At 41.5% G+C, this 18,912-nt stretch overlaps 6 protein-coding genes across 6 annotated transcripts; 4 read left to right on the top strand and 2 right to left on the bottom strand. All coding sequences in view use genetic code 12, as the record gives it.

Annotated features, from left to right (window-relative positions):
- Nucleotides 1-213: 213 nt before the first annotated feature.
- Nucleotides 214-1,402, top strand: RJT20DRAFT_15516 (uncharacterized protein). Its single transcript, XM_064919107.1, has one exon. The coding sequence runs from the start codon at nt 238-240 to the stop codon at nt 1,186-1,188; it is 951 nt and encodes a 316-aa protein (XP_064777423.1). The 5' UTR covers nt 214-237; the 3' UTR covers nt 1,189-1,402.
- Nucleotides 1,403-2,909: 1,507 nt separating this feature from the next.
- AXL2 (Axl2p) lies at nt 2,910-6,364 on the top strand. Its single transcript, XM_064919110.1, has one exon. The coding sequence runs from the start codon at nt 3,272-3,274 to the stop codon at nt 5,957-5,959; it is 2,688 nt and encodes an 895-aa protein (XP_064777422.1). The 5' UTR covers nt 2,910-3,271; the 3' UTR covers nt 5,960-6,364.
- RJT20DRAFT_124595 (uncharacterized protein) lies at nt 6,201-8,138 on the bottom strand. Its single transcript, XM_064916289.1, has one exon. It carries the CDS (start codon nt 7,981-7,983, stop codon nt 6,445-6,447), a length of 1,539 nt encoding a protein of 512 aa, XP_064777421.1. The 5' UTR covers nt 7,984-8,138; the 3' UTR covers nt 6,201-6,444.
- Nucleotides 8,139-11,690: 3,552 nt separating this feature from the next.
- PDB1 (pyruvate dehydrogenase (acetyl-transferring) subunit E1 beta) lies at nt 11,691-13,301 on the top strand. The gene has a single exon (XM_064916288.1). The coding sequence runs from the start codon at nt 11,842-11,844 to the stop codon at nt 12,985-12,987; it is 1,146 nt and encodes a 381-aa protein (XP_064777420.1). The 5' UTR covers nt 11,691-11,841; the 3' UTR covers nt 12,988-13,301.
- Nucleotides 13,302-13,966: 665 nt separating this feature from the next.
- Nucleotides 13,967-15,652, top strand: RJT20DRAFT_143839 (uncharacterized protein; the record flags this gene model as incomplete). Its single annotated transcript, XM_064918687.1, has 1 exon — nt 13,967-15,652. The coding sequence occupies one exon, from the start codon at nt 13,967-13,969 to the stop codon at nt 15,650-15,652; it is 1,686 nt and encodes a 561-aa protein (XP_064777419.1).
- A 1,082-nt stretch (nt 15,653-16,734) lies between these two features.
- RJT20DRAFT_91174 (PQ-loop repeat-containing protein) lies at nt 16,735-17,919 on the bottom strand (the record flags this gene model as incomplete). Its single annotated transcript, XM_064921365.1, has 3 exons — nt 16,735-16,848; nt 16,897-17,054; nt 17,256-17,919. Coding segments are annotated over 3 exons (936 nt in total), but the record flags the coding sequence as incomplete, so codon positions are not given.
- Nucleotides 17,920-18,912: the final 993 nt, after the last annotated feature.

The following is an 18,912-nucleotide window of genomic DNA, read 5'->3' as shown; positions in this document are numbered from 1 at the left end:
TTGTATTCTATAAGTCTGACTGGTGAGGATGATAGTAGTAGCAAACTTATGTATAAGAAGTACTCAAATACACAAAGACAGACACAACATTTTTGCAGTCGTGAAGTATGCAGGTCACCACTGATAACAGAAACCTTGGCCTCTACACGACTACCCAACCATAGTTGCTTAATATAACACGAATGCTATAAAGAGGTGTAGAGTAAGAGGTAGAAGAAGACTATCAGCTATACTAAGATGCCTCCTGCTAAAGTTGGAGCGTCATCTGTTTATGATCTGCATTTAGGTGCTATTGAGGGATTTTTCCGCTACATCAAGGACCATTACAAGATAAAAGCTGGTGAGTTCTTATTCTTGCTATCGTTCATACTAAACTTCGTACTTGGAAAACTTGTTCATGTTCTCTCACCACAAGAGGAGGTTTACAATTACTATAATGACAAGAAAAACATCTTCAACCAGTTGTTTGTGAAGAAGGGATGGGCTTGGACTACGCTCAACTTAGTAATTTTCTATGGAATAGTGCTCTATAGAGAGAAAAGCAGTGGCGAAAGGGTGCAACTTGTAAAGAAGGCTGTCATCAATTACGTTCTTGCTACCATTTGGTGGATTTTCTTCACCCAGTGGTTTTTCGGAATGCCTATTATGGACAAAATCTTTGTCTTGACTGGTGGAAAGTGTGTAATTGAGGAGAGCACTAGTAACAACCATCGTTACATCCATTTGTTCCAAGCGATAGAAGACCAAATCGGTAAGTTAGAGTCAAAATATGTCACCTCCTACTCTTGTAGAAAACTCAAGGGCAACTGGGAAGGAGGACACGATCCATCAGGCCATGTTTTTCTTCTAGTGCATTCGTCGTTGTATCTATTTCTTGAGGTGCAACCATTCTGGATTTCTTGGTCTTATTTCAAAGGCACCGTCATTACCGCATACAAAAACATTACTCAACCAAACAAGACCATTGGCGACAAGATCAAAACTTTCAAGGATTTAGTTGTTGAAAACCCCTCCGTATTAGTGGTTAAGTTGATTGTTTTGTGGTGGTTCATGTTATTCATGACCAACATCTACTTCCATTCAATTGCAGAGAAGTTTGTGGGCTTAATCTTCGGGTATTTTGGGATCATTGGAATTTACTATGTTCCTCGGTACATTAAGCCATCCTCGACTAAAAAAGACGAATAATAGCTTCATCTTGCCTAAACTACACGAAATCAAAAGTAGACGGGGCTAAAAACCAAAAAGAAAGCTCAAGAGATCGTCGCAGGATTGGCAATATTGGCAATAGCTGCAAAGTCGAGATTTCTCCGGAATCACAGTGGTCTCCATGCATTAGGCGGGCTTCGTCGACGATCAGAGTCTGATATTGAATTACAAAATAAAACATGAATTGTGACAAAACCATGGTCTTGCTGTAAGCTCTTTTTTTGATTAATCGACTGACAATAGATGGATGGATTAACTTCATGGATTAACTCCATAGATGCTCATAACTCATACACCAACTAGAACGCTAATTACGCTATAAATAGACTAATAATAAAATGGCTTGGACCCTTACCTCGTGTAGTACCGTATATGAGCATATATTGACATGGCTAGGTGCCTTGTGAATGAGTACTTCTAAAAAGCCTCGCCCAGAACCACGTCAATCGCTAAACCCTATGAATGTGAGATTTCACCCAACCAATAATTGCTTTGAGTTGAATAATACATGTAGAACTATTGATGATTTTGCAGTAACTCCGCTATCACGCGTAATGCATCACCTTCCCAAATGGCTTACTGTTCTTGATCTGGTAGAAAATAAAGGAACGCCTGTAAGGTTTGTTGTGTACGGTCTTAATAGGACCATTCATTTTATGGTTCAGCACAGGAAAGATAAGGCGATGGAATACGTCTTGAGAATAAATAGAGAATAGAAGCTTATTTTAGATAGTGCATTCTGAGTACACAAGGATCATCGCTTTGTTCTTCGTAGAAAATTGCAAGTGTTGATACTCATAGAAGATAGTGTATTTTTGTTCATCATGAGAGGGCTCGTTCATTCTTCTCTCAAGGTCATCGCCTCAATCCACAATTTCTTGTACCGCTACATTTGTTTCATTTCGTCTCGTCAAACCCCCTTCCTCACCTAGACGATGGCCCCATTCCCCTATCTCTATTAATGTTTCATCACATAGCTACCCAATACATTCCCTATTCCTGAACACAACCGTTGCGGCACGGGCCCCGATCCCAACCCCTTTGCGTGTCGGGAAACAAAAGAATACGCGTTTTGCAAATCTTACGCGTCCCCAGAAAAACAATTCTCATCAAAACAACAACAAACCGCCGCGCCTTTTTCTCGAGACACGATACCTGCTGATCGCTAAAGACCCCATGACAATGGCCCATCGTAGCACCCCTGTAGATGTACGCAGTACGGACACCAAACAGGCTCCCGTAGAGGTGTCTGAAAGGGATGGGTAACGCCTTTTTGCGGCTTGCCAACTCCAAAATCGTCACCGGAGACTGCATTTCACCAGAATTGCAGTGTCCCATTCCAGGGAACTTGCTGTGGAGATCCCATTGTGTGTAGCCAATTTAACCTGCCAAGGCACACAAATAGGCACAAAGTCCTACACCTGCTCGTAGTCTCTTTGTCTAAACACACACAATACAAATAAGATTCTGCGTTTTGCATTTGCATTGGCATGATGCGGTATTCCAATTACGTGTGTCTGTGTGTTATGTTGTATGTATGTGTGTATATGTGTATTTGTTGTATGAATAAAGTTTTGGCGTCCCTCTGTATGATCTTTGTGGATTGTATGTGCTGTGTGGACTGTGTGGACTGTGTGGTATGTACTACTAATTAGAAAAAGTGATTGTTTGTGGGTTTGTTTAGTGAGTATTATTAGGTTTGTTGTCAGCCCTTCAGAAACTGGGTCTTATAATTAATTATTTTCGATTTCACAGCTCCATTTCCCAGTAATTTTGGTGTCTTTTTGTCTTTGGTCCGGCTGACAGGTTTTTTTTTTCTTTACAACAACCACTTTTCTTTATCAACAAAACCGTTGAATAACCAGCCCCAGTAAGCTATAATCCTCCATCGTTCGTAGCCCACAAGCTCGCAATCACCCCCAGACTGTTCCTTGCTCCGTCACCATATCGCTACAATTACTCCAGCAGTTCTACAGCACTATCCACGCGCCTTTGTTGTACCCACAGATTCGTACATACTACTACACCACTCCTTACCATAGCAAAAGCACAGGATTCAACCATGCTATTTCTCCTTGTCTTCCATCTAATGATGGCCGTAGTGTGGGCTCAGATCTACACCGGTTTCCCCTTCAGCGAACAGCTTCCCAACGTCGCCAGAGTCGACACTCCTTACTCGTTCACCTTCGCTAACATAACCTTCAAATCAGACAGTTTTGGTTCCATCTCCTACTCAGCTTCCAATCTTCCAGATTGGTTGCACTTCGACGAAGACTCCAGAACCTTCACTGGTCACCCAACTAAAGACGATGTCTCCGAGTTCCAGATCCAGTTGACTGGTACCGACTCTTCGGATAACTCTCAGCTCTCTTACAACTATTCGATGATCGTATCCAACGACACCGGTTTACACTTGTCTTCCGATGACGTTATGTTCACCCAAATCGCCCAGTACGGTAACACGAACGGAAACGATGGTTTGGTTGTCAAACAGGGCCAAAACTTCAACATTAAGTTCAGCAAAGACATCTTCGAGTCCTATTCTACTTCTAATAGACCAATTATTGCTTACTACGGAAGATCCGCCGACCGCAGTTCGCTTCCTAACTGGATCAAGTTTAACCCCGATGACTTATCTTTCTCGGGAACTGTGCCTTACGTCACATCTGCAATTGCCCCTTCTATGGTTTATGGATTCAGCTTCATTGCCTCAGACTACTATGGTTTTGCTGGAGCCGAGGGAATCTTCAAGTTAGTTGTTGGAGCACACCAATTGAGCACTTCTCTCAACGAGACCATCAAAAAGAACGGTACTTATAACGATGAGTTTAATGTCGAGATACCAATTCTTAGTGATGTGTTCCTCGACGGTACTGTGATCAGCAAAGAGAACATCTCTTCAGTTGGCTCTCAAAATTTACCAAGCTACATTAAGCTTGATACTGACAACTTCACCCTTACTGGTAAGTTCCCAGATACCGCAACATTTGATAATTTCACAATTGTCGTCAAAGATATCTACCAGAACGAAGTGGAAATCCCATACTCGTTCAACTCGATTGGCTCTGTCTTCACGATTAACTCGCTTCCGGACGTCAATGCCACAAGAGGTCAGTTCTTCCAGTACTCTTTCATGGACTCGTACTTTACTGACTTCAATGACACTAAAGTCAGTGTAAACTTTGACACAAACGACAACAACTGGTTGACTTACCACGACACGAACAACTCCTTCACCGGTCAAACACCAAAGGACTTCAAATCCTTGCTGATTAATGTTACTGCTGCGTCTGATTTTGATCAGGAATCCAAGAGTTTCAACATAAACGGAATCGACAAGAAGCAAGCTACATCCTCAAGTTCTTCGGTATCATCTTCTTCCTCTGCAAGTTCCTCAAGCTCAGCTTCTGGTTCTCCTTCTTCTAGTTCTGCTAGTACTGCATTGCCTGTCTCCAAATCTACCAAAAACAATCGCAAGGCGTTGGCCATTGGTCTCGGAGTTGGAATTCCTGTTTTCTTACTTCTTGTAGCTGCATTAATCTTTTGCTGTTGCTGCTTCAAGAGAAGAAAGAACAAGAAAGAAGCTGCCATTGACAATGAAAAGGGACCAGGCAGTCCTGAGTTGTCAGGACCTGGCTTTGGTAAGACTTATTCCAATAACACCTTGGAAGATAATAATGCTAAGCAATTAGCCTCTTTGAATGCTTTGAAATTAGATGACGAGAAGTCAGATTATGTTGATGACATTAGATCAACTTCCTCATCAATTACACATGTTGAGTCGAACGAAAGCACTGGTAGATATCTTGAACCAGCAGAACAACCTATCAAATCCTGGAGAGCTAATGATGAGTCAGACAACAAAGATTCCAGAAAGTCAACTGCTTCTTTGAGCACTGTGAATACTGAGCAATTATTCTCTGTCAGATTGGTTGATGATGTTTCATATAGACACTCTCAACAGTCATCATTTGCATCTCGTCAATTCTTGAGTAATGGATCTTTGAGTGCAGTTATGAAGAGGGACTCATCAAGCAACTTACAGAGGTTGGATAGTGATGGCAACGTCGTAGAGTCTGCAGAAAATTCTGGTGGTATGTCAAGTCCTAAGAGAGGCTTTACAAGATCTCTCTCTAACCTCGAGATGTTGGCAGAAGAAAACTCTAAAGACTTGTCTAACAAAACCAATAACTCTACTATATACCACAGCGCAAACCGTACACATGAGTATACCGAATCTAGCATAACAAATTTGTTATCCAAGTTCAACCAATCAAATACCCCTTCCAATTCAAGCAGTGAGAAGGAGTTATCCCAATACAACAGAGAAGACTCAGCAACCTTCTTAGATGAGTTCAAGGCTACAAAAACGCCGAACGGGGAATTTACCTGGCTTGATGCTTCGTCTGCGGAGAAGGGTGACGTTGAGTTGATGTCACAGACAGCTAAGAACTTCAACTTTGTTGACCATAGCTCAAGCAACGATATACCAAGAATGCCGATGAGAAATTCAAACTTATCCACCATTTCGATAGGTTCGTCTCGTTCAGATGACTACTTGATACATGAGGTGCGTCCCGCAAGTCCTACAAGCCCAACAAGTCCAAAGATTCCTATAAGGTCGGCATCCCGTGGCAAAGCCAAGCTTGTCCCTTTCACTAGAAAGGCTTCTTTGAGAGAGTCTGCTAAAGAAACTGACATACATTTCCGTGGAGAGGCTGCGCAGTTCCACAATGATGATAGCGAATAAGTATTGAATATAATCGCCATTATTTATTCTATGTTACATATTTGCATCTGATGGAGACTCGTCACTGTTCTCGCCCCCACCCTGGTTTTCCGTTTACTTCTCTGTATTTTAATTTTTATCTGGTAATTGTTCCATTACACTTCTACACCACCATTGTTACTGAGTTGGTGATATCGACAACTGTCGATCCTTAATTATGTACTATATTAAAAAGTTAGTTACTTAACATCTAAATCGTTCTATTTTCAATTACATCCGTAGCTGATATTGCATTTTCCATTTTGTCATTAGGCCAATAAGTTTTTTTCATCAATTTTGCACCCAAAGCTAAGCCGCTTTTATACTTATCAGTCCACAATTTTAGCGTTATTAAGAATTACCAATATTATTATTTAATAACTAGATAGTTATACGCCTCTATAAAAGTTAAATAGGAGAAAGTAAAGGTTCGATAGCGTTAACAACCGAAGAAACGAAGCTGGACATTATTCATTATGCTTCGGTAAAGTGTCCACGAAATAAGCGGTATCTTGAGCTCTTCTTCTTCCAGCAATGTAGGTCATCATCTCGGAGTATGTTTGTGGAATGACTGAGCTGTAACCTGGCTTGTCACTGTAGGCATCTTTAGGGACGAAGAAGGAGAAAATGAAGGTACCGGATTCTTTAGAGTTCTTAGAGTCCAAGTGCTTGATTGTTGTGTCAACCTTAACCTGGATCAAAGTACCTGGTTCAGATAAGAAAGCTTCAGGGTTAGATGACAACTTGTTAGTTGCTGGCAATCTGAAGTTGAATGGAGAGTCTGCATCAATATCAGTTGGGCCCTCGTGTATGTGTTCAGTGTACGAAACGGAAGCATGCATGGAAACCACAGATCCAACAGGAACAGGAGCTTTGAACGTAGTTGAGTCCAATGAGACAAATCTAGGCCCAGCAGAACTGAAGTCAGCAGCTGCACAATAAGCCAATTCAAAGGTTTGTCTCAATAAGTAACCACCGAAGATCATATAAGAATGTCTGTTTCTGTATTGTGGTTGCATGAAAAGAGTTGAGGATACAGCGGTATCCTTCATGAATTCTACACCCTTTGGTTTGTCTTCACCGCTAGATTCTAAGCTCTTGGAAGATCTCCAAATATCGTAGATTAATCTAGATTCCTCGTCATTTGGCTCAATTACCTTAGCATTCTTGGCAGCAAGTTTCTTTTTAGCATTGTGAGATTCAGCTCTTCTGTAATCTAACCATTCCTTTTCAGAGACTGGCAATAATCTGTTAATGGCAAATGACTTGTGAGTGATAGGATTACGGGCAACGAATGTGAAGTTAGCTGTCAAAAACACATTTTCGGCTGGCAAGGTTTCTTCAGTAATATCATTTGGAACTGAGTCCTCGAAGGCATATCCCTTGACAGTAATTTCCATCGAAGATCTACCACTCCACGATACAGAACCAGCCAAAACGAAGTTGTAATTGCTAATCTCGTCCACCTTTTTCACCATATAGATTCTGTCAACAGAAGCAGTCACATTCACGGGTTCTGCTGGAGAACAGTGTCTGTAAGCGATTCTACCTGCTAAAGCATCCAAATCCTGGAACAATTGGCCTGCTCTCAATCTGCCAAAAGCATTGATGTAGGCATCACAGAGCCATTTGTCTTCCTTGAATGGTAAAGTCAAGTAAGAGAACGAGTCTCCTCTTGTCTTTTCTCCTACCTCGGTAGTCTTAGGGGTCATATAACTGTAACTGTCCAAGATTTTACCCTCGGCCAATTGCTTTTCTCTTTCTCTTAAGGCATCAAGCCAAGTGACCTTATTAGGTTGAGTTTGTTGATCTCTCAAATCGGCCAATATGGAAGCTGCTGCATCAGCAGCTTGGGAAGCGTCTTGTGAGCCTGCTTCATCTGGTCTGTGGAAATTCGTTTGAGTAGAGTTGAATCTCGAGTAATTCAACACGGCTGTTCCAGCTCTTGATATTCTCGGAGTCGATGTGGCTGAGGCCGAATATCTCGAGGTGATGGTTCTAAGCATAGTGAATTGAGTATTAACACGAGTGAAACGAGTGTTTATACAGCGACTTAAAACTGAGGATGATGTCTGTAGTAGGACCGATGGGTATTAGTGAGTCCTTCAAAGAATATCAACAGTGAAAATGCTAAAGATCTACCGTGTTTCTTGTGCTGCTGAGAAACCGACTCTCCTCAATTGGCTCAAAACACAGGATCCTACTGCCTCTTTATATACTTGTATGGATAAAAGAAAGGAACAGTTCCATGTTAGTACGGATTCTTGCATACTATACAGAGACAGAACGGAACTCGCTCTGTTCCAGCCAGTTCCGGGCGCAGAGTGTTGGGGTGGAACCAACGAAGGTGGAAGTTGAGAATGTGAGCATAACAGTCCTCCAGCCTTTCCAATGCCAAGTTCCGGGGGGTATAATAACCAGACAAGAGTCACGCGCGGGTTAACAGGCGCAATGGGTCCAACAAACGAGGTGTGAAGGTGATTGTAATAACAATATTGTACATAGGATATAGAATAATGTAATATATTGTATATTGAAGTATATTGTATATAGTCCAGTTCGCAATTTGCTTGATGGGCCGGTATTGGCACTGTGAGTCCAAAGTAGCAAACCGAGAGGGGATCGAGCCCGGGAAAGAGGATGCAAAGAAAAGGGGAGAGGAGATGAGCCAAAATAGAGAAGATTTGGGACCCCCATACAGCAGTATCTAGGGCGTTTGGACTAGCTCCCACCACATAAGTCATAAAAAAAAGAGATGTTAATACGTAATAGTGGATGAATTACATCGGATGTGCACGGTTGGGTCGGGTCAGTGGTTAACGCTTATCGCTGCCAAATTGTCTAGCTAGTTCCGTCGATGTTCTGGAAGTTTTGCAACAACTGGCGATCCCAACATAAAGGAGGGGAAGAGGGGTCAGAAAAGACCAACGAGATACACACCAACAGAGAAGAGCGAACTGCACGGCAAATGGTTCCACACTAAAACATCCACGGGTGCAGTCTTCTCTTACACAGTGTGTCTTGATAATGTGGTAGTGACAGAACCCGTTGAATACAGCATACATGCACCTCATGTTTCCCTACAGATACTCAGCCCTGCAAACGAATTGTTGTGCAACACACCGACATTGGTCGGATGTTTGGCTCCCAGAATGGCCCCAAAATCTTCCATGCTGTCGTATAGTTCGTCACATAATGGTAGATAACGTTCTTGTGTGCTTTAGCGGATATTGACAGCGGGAAAGGTTGAAGAGAGAGCTGGTGAGACCCGACAGAAACCGGTACGAGTTTTCGCACTTTTCCGGGTTGGCAAGAAATGTAGTGTCATAGCGAGATGTAATTTTAGGGCAATAGAGGAGAGAAGAGGGGAGTGGAATGGCTGCAACGATCGCCTTGATGGTCAGGGTACAATTGAATGATACAGGTGGCTGTGCTCAATGAAAAAAAATTCGTAATGGTTTCGTAATGGGCAGAAGGATTGGGATAAAATGAAACCAGAGGAATGTGCAAGGTTCTGTACCAGACGTTAGTATCTCCACTCCAGATGCTACGAGTCATCTCTAAGAGCTAATAAAGTTTCCGGATCAGTGGGTGCAACCACTGACTCAACCTGTGATTATGAGGTTATTAAGATTGGAAGAAGTGTAATTTTTGGGTGTGCTAACTTTTTCGCAGCCTAGTTATAGATATAAGAAGAACAGATAAGAAGCGTTTAAACGGCCCTCATTATGGGACAAAGCAACATTTCAAGTTGAAGTAACCAAATCTACATGCTAACTTTTAATAGGACATAATACTTGTGTGAGGAGAATTAGAATTTAGTCTTCGGGCACCTTTAGAACCCCAGGCTGGCAAACAGTTGCAAGTATAATTTTGGTGACCCGGTAACTACCATGTTTACCAATCATATTCGTAATAAGTTCCTTCGCTATAAACTGATGGCCATGCTTTACCCTCGATTTGCAATGAAAGTGTTCGTATCTCTTCATCCGACTTCCACCATCGTGCTCTATTCATTGCTCAACTTCTATTTAACCAACAATGGAAGTACATGTCCTTCAGATCCAAACGTTTTCTGTCTATCAGATAATAATTACTCGATAAGAACAAGTCTCTCCATCGCACACGGGAGGAATTCTATGTTTAGCGATATTTTGGTTAGTCTGGCTTACACATTTGTACTCAACAGGAATCGCTTGGGGAGACGAGTATTAAAGTTCAGACAAGACGAATGTGGAATTTTCCACAAGGATGTAGACAACGAGAATACAGATGATACTAAGATACATAATGCAGTGGTGATTATTACCGATTGAATGGGTTTGGGAGCATGGTTGGCGGGTCCGATCAATTGCTTAGTAGGCAATGCACTTGCCTTATTGGTTAAGATCTGATAGTGGTTTCAATGATAATCAGGATTTCAATTGGAAAGTTGACAAACCCGTATTCAATAGCTTATTATAAATAATAATCAAATTATTAATATAAACTTAAATGAGCACCTGAGGTAGATTATACATTATTGATATAAAGAGATCATTTAAATACATGTTCCTAGAAATCAATACGAAGCCCCCAATATTCACGTAATACTAGAGAAGCCTACTGGTAAATTGCATTCTGGGTTGGCTACATGTTAGGGATGAGTGCATATCCGGTGATATGGGTTGCAGGATGGTTGAGCACGAGTCAATGGAGCACCACGCTTTCTTTAATGACTTATGGAGTTAAATCAATAGCATATCGTGGCCATGTTTCCAGAACAAAGAGAGAACAAGATTACAGGAAGAGAAATGCAAAATATAAAGGTACCAAATATATTGTGCACAGCAGGTTGCTAATGGTGCAAAGATACAAACCACTCCCACCCCAAGAAACCTCGCGTTGTAGCAACAGAAAACGTAGTAAATAACTTTGAAGTGGAAGAGGGCACCAGGAGCATCTATCAGAACGAGCTATCGGTTCATTGTTCACTTAACACTTCATTGCTAGTAGCTACACAGCAACCCACAACTAAACTCGATTACGAGACATAAAGTCTCACCAAAAACTCAAATTTGCACCCGTTGGGAGCCGATTCCGATATTTCCCCAAAGTGGTAACTGCCATTGGATTTACAGTGTTACCACAGTATATGTTGACATAACATGTTAAACCATATATATGACCTTGTTAGTAGTATTAGTTTAGTTACTATTATCGTATAATCACTAAAAAATGATTAACCAAGACAATATAATATTATATATATATATAAACAATTGATATGCTTATATACTAATCTATCAATTGATCCATACATACATAGAATAATATAATTTCGGTAGATACTGAGGTTAATGCATACATAAATACATAATCATAGGTACATGCAATCATACATACATACATTACAAGCAAACTTCTTCACATATCGATATACAATACATACAATACATACAACAAAAGCAACACATAGCTATCTCACTCTCACTCTACCTCTCTCCCACTCCATACCCTTCCTCAATCTATCCTCCTCCCTCTACCATGTAACACTCCCTCACTACAGAACTCGTTTGTATGTCGCACTGTCGCAGTTACACCTCCGGGTCGTCCCCCTACCACAAACGGTCCTCATCTGTCCGCTCCCTCATTTTCTCTCTTCCTTTCCTCACTCTCTCACTTTCGCACTCGCTTCTCAGTTTCCGGGTGTCGCTTCTCAACTTATGAGATCCCAAAAATCTAACCGCTGTATAACCCTTTGGCGTCTAATTTTTTATTTGTCTGCTGTTGTTGTCTTCTTCTGCCATTGCACCACGGGAACCATCCTAAACCCTAGACAATCGTCATCTTCCGACTCGCTGCGAATCGCCGATCTACTCACAATGGCCCCAAAGCTCTCTTCCATCGCCAAAACCGCTCACTTGGCCTCCGCTGCCATCGCTAACAATGCTACTCGTTCCCTCAAGCATTCCGGCCAGTACCAGGCCCTCAGAATGATGGACAACGTCCGTGCTGCTTCCTCTACCGCCGGCGCCAAGACTATCACCGTCAGAGATGCCCTTAACGCTGGTTTAGCCGAAGAACTCGACCGTGACGACGATGTCTTCATCATGGGTGAAGAAGTTGCCCAATACAACGGTGCCTACAAGGTCTCCAGAGGCCTTTTGGACCGTTTTGGTGAGAGAAGAGTGATCGACACTCCTATCACCGAAATGGGTTTCACCGGTTTAGCTGTCGGTGCTGCTCTCCACGGTTTGAAGCCAGTATTGGAGTTCATGACTTTCAACTTTGCCATGCAAGCCATTGATCAAATCATCAACTCCGCTGCTAAGACCTACTACATGTCCGGTGGTAAGCAACCATGTAACATCACTTTCCGTGGTCCAAACGGTGCCGCTGCTGGTGTTGCTGCCCAACATTCTCAATGTTATGCTGCTTGGTACGGTTCCATCCCTGGTTTAAAGGTGTTGTCTCCATACTCCGCTGAAGACTACAAGGGTTTGATTAAGGCCGCTATCAGAGACCCTAACCCAGTTGTTTTCTTGGAAAACGAAATTGCTTACGGTGAGTCTTTCGAGATCTCTGAAGAGGCTTTATCCAACGACTTCATCTTGCCAATTGGTAAGGCTAACATCGAGAGAGAAGGTACCGACATTACCCTTGTTGGTCACTCTAGATCCGTTAAGTTCTGTGTAGAGGCTGCTGAGACCTTAGAGAAGGAGTATGGTGTCAAGGCTGAAGTTATCAACTTGAGATCGATTAAGCCATTGGACGTTCCAGCAATCATTGAGAGTGTCAAGAAGACCAACCATTTGGTCACCGTAGAGGCCGGTTTCCCAGCCTTTGGTGTTGGTTCTGAAATCTGTGCCCAGATCATGGAGTCTGAGGCCTTCGATTACTTGGATGCCCCAGTCGAGAGAGTCACCGGTTGTGAAGTCCCAACCCCATACGCCAAGGAGTTGGAAGACTTTGCTTTCCCAGACGAGCCAACCGTCTTGAGAGCCGCCAAGAAGGTTTTGTCTTTGTAATTCTAATGTCATGAACATGCAAAAACGAGGGTCGCCTGAACTAGGAATAATTCCTATAAAAGAACGGTGTGAAGTATCGCTTTCCGTGGAGATACAGAAGTAAAAGGTTTCTCGGCGCACCCTGAACCATAGAAACACACCAAAATCATTAATCATATTCTTGTCATCACCATAACGTCAATAGATCCCATTAAATCTCTTTCCGCACGCGGAAACATCTTATAGAAAAATGTATATTCGTCTAAAAATGTATATAGAAAGAGCAATTGATGGTTTTGTCTATAATAAAAAAAAAAGAGATTGTAGGATACTGAAAAGAGAAATAGAAAGTCTGAGACTGAACGCAAAATAAAGTCCATATATACATTAAGGTTGCAAAAAAATTACAGCACAAGGCTCTACGATCTGCTTGAAATCAAAAGACCACCGTTTATTTATATGATTGAATTGCAAATTTTGTGTTTTTTTCAGTGGATAATGCTTCCAGCCCTAACTTTTCTTTGCCAAGAAGAAGACCCCGCAAAATAATTGATCTTCTTGAGCTGTTGTCCATTAAATCAGAAAAATCGCCAATTTTCACAAATACATAACAAGAAGCCAATGTCCAACATATCGTCTTTATTCTAATATTATATGCATTTTAAACAAAACCTTCCGACTTACCCATTACTCCAAATCAATCGTGTCCACAACATATTAACTCCCCATTACATCCCATATTTAACAGTTCAATTTGCTATCTGCCCATTCTATATTGCCGTACCTATTGTCGCAAAATAATGTCATATCTGTAATCTGCGACACTCCGAAAAAACACATATCTCTTTACAAGACCATATATATATCGTCTATTCTTCTTGGCAAGAGTGTACTATCTCATATCAATTGACGTTATTCGTAGTGTATACGGCTATCGTAACAGTCTGGAATGAGCTCGGATTCAAGCATTCACAAAAGAGGGCATTCTGTTGACGTTCTGATGGCCACATCGTCTTTCGATAACCTGTTAAACTATTCACACGCTGCCTTTGCTGAAGAGAATGACGGCTTATTGCCAATAAGTATCCAAGATGTCGAGAAAAGAGATACTCCTTTGAGTCCAGGCACCTCGTCATTCACTCCTAAAGGAACGAATGCCCCCACCTCGAAACTGAGCAGCTTGTTGAAGATAGACCGCCCAGCATTTTATGTTTTGGTTATATTGTATCTTCTTCAAGGTGTACCAGTTGGCCTTGCTTTCGGGTCTATACCGTTCATATTGAAGTCTAAATTGTCATATTCACAGGTAGGTATCTTCTCGTTAGCAGCTTATCCATATTCATTAAAGTTGATATGGTCCCCCATTGTAGACGCTATCTACTGGCCTAAAATCGGAAGAAGAAGATCTTGGATTATTCCAGTTCAAACAATTTCGGGCTTGACATTGCTCTACCTCGGTCAGATCATAGATAATCTTGTTCTGAAACCACAGGCATACTTACCGGCTATTACACTATGCTTCTTCTTGTTGGTGTTCTTCTGTGCTACCCAGGACATCGCTGTAGACGGATGGGCCCTTACTTGCTTATCACCAGAGAGTCTTTCATATGCTTCAACAGCTCAGACAATTGGTATTAATACTGGTTACTTTTCATCGTTTACTATTTTTTTGGCTTTGAGTTCACCGGATTTTGCCAATAAGTACTTGAGGACAACACCTCTTGATGAAGGTCTTTTCACTTTGGGCCAATATCTCACCTTCTGGGGATGGATGTACTTAGCCGTGACAGCTTTGCTCTACTTCGTCCCAGAAGATCCACCTCACTTGGCCAAGAAGAACCAAGCCAAATTAGCGAATGAGAAAATCAAGATCGAGACATCGATATACAACAAACAGAAGAGCATTTTCTCTGACTTGACGAATGTGTACCTGTCCATGTATAAAGTGCTTCAATTGCCTAACGTGCAAACCTTCGTGATAATCTTGTTAATTTCGAAGTTTGGATTCCAAGTGAATGAAGCAGCAACTAATTTGAAACTCTTAGAGAAAGGATTATCCAAAGAAGATCTCTCCATTACAGTTTTAATCGACTTCCCCTTTGAGATGATTTTCGGATTCTACGCGGGCCGTTGGTCGACTGGCAAATCGCCTTTGAAACCATGGATCTTTGGATTTGGCGGAAGATTGGTGGCTGCTGCGTTGGCCCAACTTGTGGTTTATTTTTTCCCTAAGGATGGTAAAGTCAGCTCTTTCTACTTTTTGTTGGTGATTTTACAGCACTTGTTAAGTTCCTTTATGTCCACTATCCAATTTGTATCGTTGTGTGCCTTTCACACAAAAATTGCGGACCCTGCTATAGGAGGAACTTACATGACAACTTTGAACACTCTCTCAAACTATGGTGGCACTTGGCCGAGATTGATCTTGTTATACTTGATTGATAAGTTTACCATCGAGAATTGTATTCTTGGGGGATTAGGAGAATCATATCAGATCGTGGGAGAAGACGCTAAAGAGAAATGTAAATTGGGAGGAGGCAGGATTGAGGTTGTTAGAGACGGTTATTACTATACAAATACGATATGTGTCATCATAGGAATTTTGACTTTGATTTGGGTGAAACGTAAGACTGCCTATTTGCAGAGCTTGCCTAATAGCGCCTGGAGAGTTAACAAAGAGCTCTAGGGACATAGAACTTATATATATTTACCTGAAGCAGATTCTTGTAATTACTAGATATCCAAACAATCGATATACATAGAGGACAGAAGAATATTTCTTTTCACACCTAATGATGTAAAGTACAATAATTTCACTGCAGCTGTCATACAAAGAATACCCCAAGTGCTACTAATGTAAAGTGTCTATAAATCTACAATTTTATTAATGAATCCTATGTACTATATGCTGCGAATTGAATCGACGAGGTAGAGAATCTAAAAAGGCTCTTCCTCTTCCTTATCATGAGAACTTGTGGGTGGATTATAAAATCCATAGACTGTGCCATGACTGTCACTTCTACCATGACTATGGCTTCTGCCGTGTCCTAAAGAGCCTACAGAGGCCAGACCAGGACGGTAGAAATCATCGCTCAAAAAGTCGATGGGTGAAAATGGGATTTTGGACTCATGTGACATCTTCTTGGAAACAGATGAGTAGTTTCCAATGATAGATGGGATAAGAGATGCCATCAAAGGCGAGTTTGCAGGGAAACCGCCCGAGGACGGAATCTGATTCGCTGCAATATATGAATTTGAATGGAAGGAATTTGGCGATCTACCTCTACCACCTATGTATGAGCCACTATGTGACAAGGATCGTGCTATGGCCGTAATGGCACCTCCAATCTTTCCATTGCTATTGGTCATGGACGAATCAAATTGTATGGATCGATTATGTGAGGCTGAAATGTAATGAGAAGGAGGCGGTGATGTCATATGAAAACTGGCGGCATTTCCATTCAAAGATGTTGCTTCGTCAATACTATGTATGTTTGTTGGTTTTAGGTCAACGTTTATGCCGTTGTACCAATCGGTAGGGAAATGCAGGGGCGATTCTCTCTTATTTCTATTTCGACTATGTTTCCTTCTTGAGTCCGAGCTTCGTTTCTTCAGCCTACTCAGACGGCTCTTATGTCGTCTTTTGTGCCCTGGACTGTGCATATCATCATATTCATCATTATATATGGATCCGTAGCTGTTATGGTGATGGCCATTTACGTAGAAGTCGCTGCTGCACGATGATCTTCTCGATTGAGATGAATTATCTGAATACAACCAGCATTGGAAAAGGATAACCATATCAAAGCAGACAGTTCCAGCACTACCCACAATGAAAGGTAGTTGATCCATGAATATCTCATTAAATTCAGAATCTCCACCCTCGCCCATGTATACCTTGTTCAAAGAAAGCAAGTATAAGTCTGATACTATGGAAATCGTGTAGAAAACGTTGCCTAACATTGCGAAGAGAAAAAGATATACCGAGATACCTTTCGTGGAGCCAGATTTATGGTTCTTGATAATTTGTGGTGCTCTAGAGGATATATATAGTACAGTACATGTCCATGCCGAGATTTTGCCAATTTCTTCAGGACTATATCTGAATCTGGTATGAGCTGGAATGGAAGAAAGAACTATGAAAATCTTCGTGAGAGTTTCTTTTATAACCTGCAACCAGGTTTTTGAATCGTCCAACATTGCTTGAGAGACTGCTACCTCAGTGTCGTTATTAATTGCAATTGTGAACGGATTAGAAATTATCTTTCTGCTTATTTCAGAACTTTTACGAGCCGTATTGACAACGATATCGACAGTGGCGTCTTTGATAGGAACAGGCATTGATTGTGCCTGTTTTCCTAAACTACTGCTGATAAAAGAAGCACCCAATATCTTATGAATGAATGACTCTTGATGGGGTGTATGAACATTGTGTGAAATCGTGATTTGCATTGGCGAACGATTGACATCGTCTTCAAAGCGGTTTCTCCTTGTACTATGTCTAGCGCTTTTACGAGACGTGGTCGGTCTGAGCATATTCGGACTTTGAAGCAAATTGTGGTGTATTCTGTGCTTGGGAAAGACTCTTGTATAGTACCAATACTGAAGACTTAGGATACAATCTATGAAGCAGTAATAGGCTGCAAGTGATGTCTGGAATGGTAGAGCCTTTGTTAAAATACATCCCAATAGGTTGGTGGTATCACCTCCTATCCAGCATAGCAAGAATAATAGGGAAACACCCGAAACCGACTCATTTAAGTGGTTTTCAATGATTTGAGGCAATTGTGCAAAGAGCCAGACTGACAACGATAAAACTCCGGATAGCTTGGAGACAGAGCTGATGAACTGCTCCTTTTGAGAAGAATCCGTGCCATTGAAAAGGTCTATAGTGATTGCACCGAATTCCGATCCCCAATCAGCCGCGTTTGAGCCGAGGAAATGCCCTGGCATGGTGATTAAAGCGAATGGGTGATGGAGATGAGCTGGTCACTGGTGCGATAGCGAAGAGTCACAATGATGAATGGGAACGGAAAAGAGTTGATTAGTATATTGGCAGCAACATCACTTCCTGCGATAGTGTTAATTATCAGAAAATCTATTCTTTTCTGGCAGCTCAGATCTATTACGCGCGACAACTGCTAACTCGCCAGGGTCATACAACTATTTAAACAACGTCTCAGACTGAAGAACGGAAATGAATCACAATTGAATCGAAGATAATGAAACCTGTTTCTTTTTTCGCGGTGCGATAAAGTGAGAGAAGGGCAGTGGATGCCGGAAAATGCAACAGTGGAAGATTGAGAAGATTTGAGAGGCTTGTTGATGGTGGAATGTATATAGTGGGAAGGTAGTGGAGGAGTAGGAGTGAGAGTATAAGGTGGGTACGGATGAATGTAGGGAAGGTGGTAGTAGTAGTAGTAGTAGTAGTACAAAAGGAGAGGGAAATAAGTGGTGAACTTATTAGTTCAGGAATTTATATATCTTTTGATTAAGGGTCTCATGGAGGAAGAAAATATGACATTAACATTTAGCCTTTGATGACTGGCTGCATATTTCATCTAGTGGCTAGAACAGAGCCTCTGAAATCTCTTAATGTTCTGTTTTTGACACATTTTGACTTTTGAACAATAGCTGACATAATAATATGATATGCAACAGTTTTTCAAATTGCAGCAATTTTCAAAAGCGTCGGGATTAGAACTCTCACGTGACAATGACTGTCCATAAAGAAATTAGCTGGTTATCGCCGATTTCAATGTCAGGACAGAATCAGCGGCATTATGTGACAAGTGGAGATTAGAAAAAAGCAATTAGTATTTTTGGACTCTTTGAAGGGCATTCTATCGATATTCCCCGATAAATAAATGTCTTCTGTGACAATAAAAATTTTTATAGAATTAGGTTTGCCAATGAACAAAGCGATTTGATTCGTGAAATGCCATT

Source organism: Scheffersomyces xylosifermentans (assembly GCF_036884685.1).
Source record: "Scheffersomyces xylosifermentans strain CBS 12540 chromosome Unknown RJT20scaffold_1, whole genome shotgun sequence".
NCBI lineage: Eukaryota > Fungi > Ascomycota > Pichiomycetes > Serinales > Debaryomycetaceae > Scheffersomyces > Scheffersomyces xylosifermentans.
Note: the sequence above shows the minus strand (reverse complement) of the source record. Positions and strands in the feature narration are given on the sequence as shown.